Raw genomic sequence first — 11,546 nt, forward strand, 5'->3', positions numbered from 1 at the left:
GCCGGAACAAAAGCATGGATGGAGTGTTTGTGTGAACTAATATAAATTCAAAGTAAACATCATTACATAAAAGGGTACGGTCTTTTTTTTTTTTAGTTTTATTCATTTCAAACGGGCCGGATCCGGCCCGCGGGCCGTAGTTTGCCCACGGCTGGCCTAGTCTCAGACCCGCCTCTGCATCTGCTGAGGTGCTCAGGGGGGGAGGCACTCAGGAGCCCCGTTTCCCCACCTTGCGGCTGAGGGGAGACTGCGCACCCCGGGCGAGGTGCCTGGGTGAGGACCACAGAGCGGGGAGTAGGTAACACATGTGAGGACTGGTCTGCCATTCAGATGCTGAGAGACCTCAGAGTTTTCATTTCCTCATCTATGGAGAGTTGTGAAGACCAATGAAATAATATGTATGAATTCATGTGGTCAACTACAAAGTTGTACACATATTAATAATTATTACTGTTATCATTTCAGGCCAAAAGAGAACAACAGCTAACACATCTAACTAAAGGACCAGGCACAGGCTAGGAACGCAATAAATGTTTCTTTCCAAAAGCAGACAAAAAAAAGAAAAAACCAGCACTACCACACAAACCTGGACTCTTCTAAACATCATCACTCTCCCTCTAACTCCAATCTCTTCCCACTGCTGAATCAGTTAACAGGAAACTTCCTCTGCCTTCCGCTTGCCCTCCAGGTCTCTAGCGAGCCCACTGCCTCAGCGGGAGCTGCTGGCATGTTCCAGCCCACCACATAGGTATTAAGAACAGGGTCTTTGGTCATAGCCGGTTTGGCTCAGTGGATGGAGCCTTGGCCTTCGGACTGAAGGGTCCTGGGTTTGATTCCCATCAAGGGCACATGCCCTGGGTTGCGGGCTCGATCCCCAGTAGGGGGCGTGCAGGAGGCAGCTGATCAAGGATTCTCTTATTGATGTTTCTGTCTTTCTCTCCCTTCCTCTCTGAAATAGAATATATTTAAAAACAGCAACAAAAAACAGTCTTTGTGAGGAAAACTAAGATCATTTGTATATAAATGAGTCAAAGCCTACCGGCCTAAAATAAACCAGCATGAGTCTGATACAAATAGGTAGTAGAACTAAAGAAAAATTTAACTCAGAACAATTTTTGGGTGACAAGAGACAGAAGTGCAGCGGAGGAAGCAGCAGTGTTGGTATTTATGCAAATGGACCAATGGGACCAAATACCAAACGGGAGTTCTATGGGCTACATTTTTTAAGCTATTGGTTAAAATGGCATTAACAATAAAGAACATGAGGTGTGTTGGCCACGTTGACTTAGCTATTCTTCAAAATGACCTTTGCCTGGAATGGACTACAGCTCCAACTTGGCTCCTCCTGCCTTTTCCCTAATTACACACACACACACACCCACTGTAACTCAGCATTGCTGGGAGGTGTAATTAATGACCAAGAAGCGGCTCAGACCTGGGGAGATTCTGACTTGAGAAGACTCATCACCCATAGTTTCCCCATTTTCATAGGTGGAAAAGCTGGAGCAAGTATGTACATAAGGAAGAAGGTCTGTCTCACCCACTTGAAAGTGACTTCAGCTTACCATGCTGGACTGAGGGAGAGGCAGTGGGAGGGAGGGCGCACAGAGCCATTTCTAGTTTCCTTAGTCCCAGTGTTTACAGCACAACAAACATAGTGCCTGGCTGTGCGTGGGACTGGCTGATGCTGCCAGGGGGACTGACCCTGCATTGGGGCCTCACCACAGGCAGAGGCAGGACCTAGAAGTGAGAGCTGGCTGCACCCTGACAAGCATGGCCTTGTTCTCAACAATTCACTTTCACTTTTATCATTTGCCTCTAAACCGATTTTCCTTTTATCAAATACGTTGCATATAAAAAATAAATATTAATATATTCAAAAAAGAAAAAGGAACAACGAACTCCCTGAGATGTGGTAAAAGGAATAAAAACCAATATTAGGGACTATAGACGCCGCTGACTTTGACCTTGAACTTTTCTTCACTGGCATCACCACCACCACCATGATCATCATCACTATTGTCTCTCTATAACGGGGGCAGGTCCGGAGCAAGAATATATCTATTATTAGCCGAAGGCCTTTCAAAAACCCACAATCTGGAGAAATATAAGCTCTGGGCTGCAGTCTGGTGGTTCTTAAAGTGAAGAGGCTGAAAATGTTTCCTGTGGTTTAAATATGCTACCATACTGTTCTCTGGTCTCCATTTCTGGTGGGAAGTCAGCAATTGCTTTTCTTTTTCTTTTTAAAATTTATTATTAAACACTTACTTGAGGATATGTTTATTGATTTTACAGAGAGGAGAAGAGAGAGAGGGAGAGGGAGGAGAGAGAGAGAAACAGATGTGAGAGAGAAACATCAATTGGTTGCCTCCTGTATACACCCAACAGGGGATTGAGCCTGAAACCTAGGTATGTGGCCTGACTAGGAATCGAACTTGCAACCTTTCTGGTGTACAAACAACTAAGCCACCCTCACCTGGCCAGGCTACTTTTCTTTCACCCTCCCTCCCTCCCTTTCTTTGTATTTTAATAAAATTTAAACACACACACACACTCTCTCTCTCTCTCTCTCTCTCTCTCTCTCTCTCTCTCTCTGCCCGGTGCACAAAAATTTGTGCACTCGGGGGGTCCCTCAGCCCGACCTGTGCCCTCTCGCAGTCTGGAACCCCTTGGGGGATCACCCCGGGGGATCGGGCCTAAGCTGGCAGTCAGACATCCCTCTGGCAGCCCGGGATGTCCACTTGCCAGTGGGGCAATATATATACAATTGGTTGCCCCCCCGTACACACCCCAACCTGGGATTGAACCCACAATCTGGGCATGTGCCCTGACTGGGAATGGGACCGGTAACCTTTCAGTGCATGGGATGATGCTCAACCAACTGAGCCACACCGGACAGGGCATACTTTTCTTTAATTAAATGTCTTATTTTGAGAAAATTATAGATTCACATGTGGCTGTAAAATAATATAGATAGATCACATGCTTTCCCCAATGGAAACATCTTGCAAATTTAAAGTACAGTATCACAACCAGGGTATTGACACTGATGCAGTCAAGGATCAGAACATCTCCATGACGACAAGGATCACATATGCTGCCCCTGTACAGCCCACTTCCCTCCTCCCACCTCCAGCCCCTCTTAAACCCTGGCAACCGCGACTCTGTTTTCCATTTCCATTCTGTCATTTCAAAAATATTATACAAGTAGAATCATACAGCATGTAACCTTTGTGGATTGGCAAATCTGTGTCAAGGGTAGACCCCTTCTAGTGTTTTCTTGGGCTGTCTGGTGTTTACTTTGCATATATATTTTTTAATGATGAGGCAGAGTTTATACGTAGATTCTAGATCTTATCCTTCTGCATTTCTCTTGCTCCTAAAAATTTCCTTTTAGATTTCCAGTCCCTTTGCTGATTTGAACTCTATCAATCTGTACATGTGAGTGAATGCTGGAAGGGTGGGTGGGGCTGAAGAGCACCCTTGGGCAAATAAGCCACACACAGGCAGTTACCTGATACCCTTCTCAAATTTCTGCCTGCCTGTTTATTTTCCAGGTCTTTCAAATATTTGTTTTTAACAATTTTTATGACTTTCTATTGAAGGAATTGCTTGAAATCTTTATATAGTGTCATTCCTGGAAATTTCCTCTATGATGGTTTTTATTTTTTTTTTAATTTTTTAAAATTTATTTTTTAATATATTTTATTGATTTCTTTTTAGGGAGGGAGAGGGATAGAGAGTTAGAAACATTGATGAGAGAGAAACATCGATCAGCTGCCTCCTGCACATCTCCCACTGGGGGTGTGCCCGCAACCAAGGTTCATGTCCTTGACCTGAATCGAATCTGGGACCCTTCGGTCCGCAGGCCGACGCTCTATCCACTGAGCCAAACCGGTTAGGGCTCTATGATGGTTTTTAAAAATTTTATTTTTATTGATTTCAGAGAGGAAGGGAGAGGGAGAAAGAGATAGAAACATCATTGATCAGCTGCCTCCGGTAGGCCCCACACTGGGGTTGAGCCTGCAACCTGGGCATGTGCCCTGACTGGGAATCGAACCATGACCTCCTGGTTCATAGGTGGATGCTCAACCACTGAGCCACACCGGCCGGGCTCCTCTGCTATGGTCTGACAGCAGCTGTGGCTGGTGTTGACATTCCATAGGTGAATATGTATCTTTTCCCTATCACTACACATTTTCAAAAGAGAAACTAAAATATCAAGGATAGAGGTTAAGATTTCTCATTCATAATAATAGCTGGCATCTAACTTTTACATGATATAGTTTCTAGTTTCTTTTGTATGTCACAAGCTATGTGAAATACTGTGAATTCAGAATTTGTGGTAGAAAGGGACCCTACTGACCCTTTAGTCAGCCTTGGCATTGTACAAATGAGTATTTGCTCGAGACCACTTAACAAGTTAATAGGAATGTGATTTAGTTCAAGTTCTTTCAATTATACCATGGTGTAGTTGCACAGCTAGATTTTCTATCTTCTACAAAACCATAATTTCAAAATTGTACTATTATTGTTTGTGAATAGAGACTATATTTCAACTATATCATAGGTTACCAACACAAAAGCTTTAATATCTAAGTCAACAGAAGGACAAAGCAAAACGAATCACTAATTCTCTCAAGCAGAAGGAAGCTGAAAGGCTTGATCACTTTACCAGTATGGTCACACTAAAGACAGACAGGAAGGAAGAGAGAGAGAGAGAGAGAGAGAGAGAGAGAGAGAGAGAGAGAGAGAGAAAGAAAAATCAATGTGAGAGAGACTCATCGATTGGTTGCCTCCCACTCACACCCTGGCTGGGGCCAGGGATTGAATGTGCAACCGAGGTATGTGCCCTTGACTGGGAATCGAACCCATGACCCTTTGGTGGGTCGATGCTCTAACCACTGCTCAAGGCTGAACTAGTTTTTGATGAATGTTCCTAAATACTGCAAAGCTCATCTATTCAGTGTTCCATGTGAGAAGACAGTGTACCTTTTTCCTGTCTCCGTTTTCAACCATCAGCTTTTTGTTTCTAACATGTTATTTTTCTTGTATGTCACCTCACTATGGCCCTCTGCTGTTAAATTGGGAGACAGTCTATGTTTGTGAAACAGTTTTTCTATATTTTGGTAAATAACAAGGGCATTGTAGGAAGCCCCAGGGCCCTAGTATTACCATGCTAGCTGTCTGTCTGCCCTGCTGGCTGCACTGGGTACATAGCTGTGGTAATTAGGTCAAGTTAGGAGACTTATTCATCTGAGAGCCACTCAAATTAATAAGACCTATCGAAGGGCCACACACCATCCCAGATCCTTAGATAAGGTCAGTAGGGGTACATCAGAGCCAACGACTCACCATGACTAGTGATCAGGTGGCTTACAAGTACACATCCACACCTGACATGGGCAATGACTTTACATTCATCTCGGTATGAATAAAAGAAATATAGTAAAAGGGAGAAGGTTCTTAGGAATCAAAATAGTACTGTTTCTATATAAGTGTCTCTTACTATTGAATACTGTTGCTTTTATTATTATGTTTTTAAAATCTGCATTCATACTCATTCATGTAAAATCAACTGTATAGAATAAATAAAAACAAAACATTTAAGTAAATAAATGTATACCTATGTGTATCTGCTTTCAATATCCTAGTAAAGATATATAGAAATGGAGGCAATTGGTTGGTGAATCTGGGCCTCTATCATTCGAATGTCTATTGTTATCTCTTACATTAAGGCTTCTTTGACTTGACCTTGGGTTTTACTATCAAAAGGTGTTGAAGGAAGGAACATGAAATGCAAAACCACTCATGCAGTTTAAAACCTCTGTCACCATTGTTACATGGGCAATAATAACTTGAATAAAGAGAGTGGACTAATAAGCTTCATGAAGGTAGAGACTGAGTATCCTGTTCACCTATAGATTTCTATGTACTATTCAGCATTTAGTACAGTGCCTGGAATAAACTAGGCCTTCTATAATTACTAAGTGAATGAATATATGAATGAATAAATGAAGGCAAAGCATTAAAACCAAATGATTATTCTGCAGATTATTAATAAGTTCAATAGTTTTCCTTAGCTATGAGTTATAACTCATTGTTCTAAGACCTTTACATGTCAGTTCATTATTATTATTTCCATTTTACAAGACATAAGGAGATAAAGTAACTAGTTTAAGGTCACTGTGAGTTGTAGGCCAAGGATTCAATTCGGACAGTCTGAGTCTAGAGCTTATGCTTTTACTCAGAAATTCCATTTTGAAAACATACATTTTAAACATGCTTTTAAAATGATAAAAACAATAACAACAGTTGAAGACCTGAAGAATTTTTTAAAGCAGTTAAGAGAAAGGAAGTTGAAAAGGTTGAAATCAGGCATGAAACAGTTTGTAAACATTCCGGATAATAGACTTTTAGAACATCCAGTGTAGAATACCTTCAGATATAAGTTATTCCAATAATTCATCTCAAGAGAATTGATCGAAAGTCAGGAAATATGACTGTACTTGAAAACTGTCTTTCACACAGGACTAGACACTGTCTTTGATGATGCTTTAACTTATAATGGAAATGAGTAAGATGAATTTCCCTGTTAGCACCAATTCATAGTAAAATTTCTTGTTGAGAAATTCTAAGAGTACAAGTTTTTTAATGTGCTGGTAGCTTACCTTTTCTTTTTGCTTATGATCATGTCCATGGTTTGGAGCAGTCGCCGTTCCAGCGCTAGGATGTCTACGTCCGTCACATTCCTATAATAAGCACAAACGGCTAGCAATGTTTTGGGGTCCCGTCCTCGGGCATAACACAAGGCAGCTGGAGAAACACATACACCTCAATTGTTACCCAGCAATTCAAGAACCGGTCTTTTTCTAAGGAAATGAAAATGAGCAAAAATGCTTTTGTTGTCATTTTCTATAGCTAATACTTCCAGGGTCTCAGGACAATGGAAGGTAATTAGTTCTCTGTTAGTCTTTCTTAGCTTTCAGCCAGTGATATTTATGATGCATGTGTGAGCACATTTTTAACTTGGCACATGTCTGTTCCACTTTTGGGAGGAACTAATTTGTTGGGATTAGCTCACATTACTGTTCACTGTGCCTTTAAGAAGGGGTGCGGTGAGTAAGGGGTGGAGAGGGTCAAATTGAAATTGTCATTAAAAGAAATAAATGTAGGACAAATAAGGGCAAGCAATAAGTAATAAGACTTATTTAGAAAGATTCCTAGGTCAATGCCCAGAAGGACAGAGGAAAGAATAAAAAGGCAGTGGCATAGGTCTAATATTTAAGTGTTAATGATGGTGGCATGAGATGACATTTGTGTTCAGGAAGTGAAGGGGAAAAGAAACGAGACAGAGTTCTCATTACCTGAGGAAGTAGGACATGTACGTGTATGGGCAGTTGACAGCACCGAATCCCGAAAGGAGAGCCATGAGAGTCACACCGATCACACCCACCCGGCTGATGAGCTGCTCTATGGACAGGATCCCTGAAAATATGCAAGCACATTAATGCCAGGTGACAGCGAGGAGGGCTTCCATCTGCAGTGGACACATCACTGAAAATGGCAACCATCACACAGAACTAACCGAGAGAGGCCAGATGCTGTTACTATTAGACAATCTATGATAAATATATGTCTACTGATTTTCCTCTTATCTCATATGCTTCCAGAATCATCTCTATCATTGGGTAATGGTAATAATAAAATAAGAGGAGAGAATCAAGATGGCGGCATAGGTTAACGCCGGAGCTTGCTGCCTCGAACAACCACTTCAAAAATACAACTAAAAGACGGAACGGACATCATCCAGAACCACAGAAAGGCTGGCTGAGTGGAAGTTCTACAACGAGGAGGAAAGAGGAAACCATACGAGACTCAGAGGAGGCGCAGTGCTGAAGTGAAATACTAAGGTGCGGAGTGCATGTGGAGCGGGTTGGCGGCGGAGGGCGCGGTTGTTGTCTTCAATCGGGAGGGAGTTTCAGACTCTGAGCTCCAGATCCGGGCGAGTCTCTAGGGACCCAGACTCAAACGGGAAAAGCGGGAAGGCAGCTTTCTCTCCGAGGTCTGCAACGGTTGCAGAGCCGCTGGAGACGGAACTGAGAGCAGCCATAACTGCTCGCTCCGCCCGCCCTGTAGATCCCCTGGGGACCCGCCCCGCCCAAGCCCTGCACAGAGGGAGTTGCTGGAGAGCCTCAGGCAAAGGCTAGATTAGCACAGCCCTAGAGATTCAGCACAGTAGCGCTCCCACTGCAGACACAGCTGACTCTCATAGCCAGTTAGCCTGGAGGTCAATTCACCCCCATATTGCCGAAAACAATCAAGGCTTAACTACAACAAGACTGCGCACAAAGACCACAAGGGGGTGCACCAAGAAAGCATAAAAAATGCGGAGACAAAAAAACATGACAAAAATGGAGGATATAGAGCTAAAAAACGCAGAGGAGCGCAAGAATCAAGTCAAAGATTTGAAATGCGAAGAAGCAAAAAACACCCAACCGGAAAAGCAAAATGAAAAAAGAATCCGAAAATACGAAGATAGTGTAAGGAGCCTCTGGGACAGCTTCAAGCGTACCAACATCCGAATTATAGGGGTGCCAGAAGAAGAGAGAGAGCAAGATATTGAAAACCTATTTGAAGAAATAATGACAGAAAACTTCCCCTACCTGGTGAAAGAAATAGACTTACAAGTCCAGGAAGCGCAGAGAACCCCAAACAAAAGGAATCCAAAGAGGACCACACCAAGACACATCATAATTAAAATGCCAAGAGCAAAAGACAAAGAGAGAATCTTAAAAGCAGCAAGAGAAAGAGACTCAATTACCTACAAGGGAATACCCATACGACTGTCAGCTGATTTCTCAACAGAAACTTTGCAGGCCAGAAGGGAGTGGCAAGAAATATTCAAAGTGATGAATAGCAAGAACCTACAACCAAGATTACTTTATCCAGCAAAGCTATCATTCAGAATTGAAGGTCAGATAAAGAGCTTCACAGATAAGGAAAAGCTAAAGGAGTTCATCACCACTAAACCAGTATTATATGAAATGCTGAAAGGTATCCTTTAAGAGGAGGAAGAAGAAAAAGGTAAAGATACAAATTGTGAACAACAAACATGCATCTATCAACAAGTGAATCTAAGAATCAAGTGAATAAATAATCTGATGTACAGAATGAACTGGTGATTATAATGAATCAGGGACATAGAAAGGGAATGGACTGACTATTCTTGGGGGGGAAAGGGGAGTGGGAGATGCGGGAAGAGACTGGACAAAAATCGTGCACCTATGGATGAGGACAGTGGGTGGGGAGTGAGGGCGGAGGGTGGGGCGGGAACTGAGAGGAGGGGAGTTATGGGGGGAAAAAAGAGGAACAAACGTAATAAACTGAACAATAAAGATTTAATTAAAAAAAAAAGAAGAGAAAAAAAATAATAAAATAAGATTGCAACAATAATTGTAAATAACACTATTGACTGTTTACTCAAGGTAGTATGAACTCTAACAACACAAAGTACTTTCAGTAAAAGTCTTGGCAAATTAAAAAAAAAAAAGGAAACTGCCCGGCCGGTGTGGCTCAGTGGTTGAGTATCAATCTATGAACCAGGAGGTCATTGTTTGATTCCCAGTCAGGGCTCATGCAGGGTTGCAGGCTAGATCCCCAGTGTGGGGCGTGCAGGAGGCAGCCAATCAATGATTCTCTCTCATCATTGATGTTTTCATCTCTCTCTCCCTTCCTCTCTGAAATCAATAAAAATATATTAAAAACAAACGAACAAATAAAAAACAGAAACAAAAAACAACAAAAAGTAAGTGTGCTGGAAGAGTATAGATAGGAGGCAGCACTTTCTCACTGTCTCCCAGCTTCATCTATGGCATTTATAGCCACCTGCGATATATATACTTCCCTCTTAGGTCATAAGCTCTTTAGCTAGCTTATCTGTTATTCATTTTTACCACCAATAAACACATTAATGCATCTAAAAATGGGCTGAATTTAAGGATGAATAAGTAATTCAAAGGCAAAGACATGAATTTCAGATGATGGACTGTATTCTAATTATCAATTACTTCCTTATTTGACAATGCTGAAAATCAACTCAGTAGTTAAAATAAATGCTGCTGTTGATGTATTTGGGATAAATGAGAGAAAGCAATGTTGAAGAATAACTCAGAACATCTGGTTTCACAGGAAAAAAAAATAGTTTTCATTTGTTTTTCACTTTCTATTTCCAGGATAGAATCCACTTCAACCATTTACTTCTACGGCCAAACGTTAGAGCTGCTATTCAGAAATTCTCTTAGCTTTGAAACAAAAAAATTCCAGTATCTGAGTCCCTTGTTCCTTTGTTTCGATGACACCACCTGAGAACTCTTCGGGACGTCCCTGTCTTCTCTTTCCTTCCTCCCTGAGCTGGGCTCCAGGCTTCCACTCCTCTCCCCAGGACTCAGTCCCCTCCCCTCCTGAAGCACTGGTCCCGCACACGCACAGCCCTAAACCAGCCCAACACCCTGCCTCCCGGTGCCCGCCCTGAGCTGCCTGAAGCTGCTGGAAAGCACACTGATACTGGGGCCAGTACAGACGTAGGGCCTCTCGTCCTAAGAGAGCGCACAGTACTGAGGTTCCTTTCTTGCCCTTGGTCAGCCATCTCTTCCCACTCCCCCAGCAGACACTAATCCATTTTCCAATCCTGTTCTCCAGAGCTAATGCCCATGTTACATAAGAAATGAGCTATCAGGCATGCACTGCCTCTACTCTACTGTAAATATTTACATCTGCAATCATCCTCCCCACTTGCCCCCTCAGGACAACACGGTGTTTAAAGCTGACTTCTCTACGTGTGCTTTTGTTCTTCCCTTTCCAACCTCCCCAGGCTCTTGTTCCATTGCTTGTCTTCTCTCTGGGATCCCTTGCTGCTTCTTTCCTTTTGGTTTCAAATCTCTTTCCTAAGAATAATCTGTCCGTGGTCTTGAGTTTCCCTCTAGTCACCAATCTTCTCTCCTTTCCCCGTAAGAGCCAAGCTTCTTGAGAGACGTTTACACTCCCTGTCACCTCCATTCATTACTCAACTGGCTGCAATCCAGCTCCCGTCCGAATCTTCTACAATGAATGAACCTGCTTTCACTAATAGTGATGGCAATGTAACAGGTCACATTCGTGAGGCACCTGTTATGTACCTGGTACTGCTCTAAGCATTCTACTTGTATTAGTCCACTTACTCCTCCTAACAACCCAGAAGTAGATGTTACTGAGACCCTCACTTTGTGAGGAGATGGAGGCAGGAAGGGGTTAAATAACTTAGTGGAGGCCACACAGCAGCTGTGGCAGAGGGCGGGTTCAAACCCAAGGTGCCTCGTTCCAGAGCCCAGGCTCTTCCCATTCCTGTAATATGGTCATCAATTTTCTTCTGGCTGCAAAATTCAATGACATTTTCCAATTCTTGTTTGATCTGATTTTTTATGATATGGAATTGTTCCTATTGAACATTATTTTCCTTTCTTGGCTTTCATATGACCATTTCCCTCAGTTTTCCCTTTTATTTCTCT

At 42.5% G+C, this 11,546-nt stretch overlaps 1 protein-coding gene across 3 annotated transcripts in view; it reads right to left on the reverse strand.

Annotated features, from left to right (window-relative positions):
• GPR89A (G protein-coupled receptor 89A) overlaps positions 1-11,546 on the reverse strand; it is a 52,141-nt gene that overhangs the window by 12,960 nt on the left and 27,635 nt on the right. For all 3 annotated transcript variants that reach the window (XM_014532336.1, XM_005884959.2, XM_014532337.1), the window contains 2 exons: positions 7,368-7,488; positions 6,672-6,752 (listed from right to left, as the gene is read on the reverse strand). In XM_014532336.1, the coding sequence (XP_014387822.1) occupies positions 6,672-6,752; positions 7,368-7,488 (202 nt within the window). The remainder of the gene's footprint in view (positions 1-6,671; positions 6,753-7,367; positions 7,489-11,546) is intronic.

This window comes from Myotis brandtii, unplaced genomic scaffold (assembly GCF_000412655.1).
Source record: "Myotis brandtii unplaced genomic scaffold, ASM41265v1 scaffold882, whole genome shotgun sequence".
NCBI lineage: Eukaryota > Metazoa > Chordata > Mammalia > Chiroptera > Vespertilionidae > Myotis > Myotis brandtii.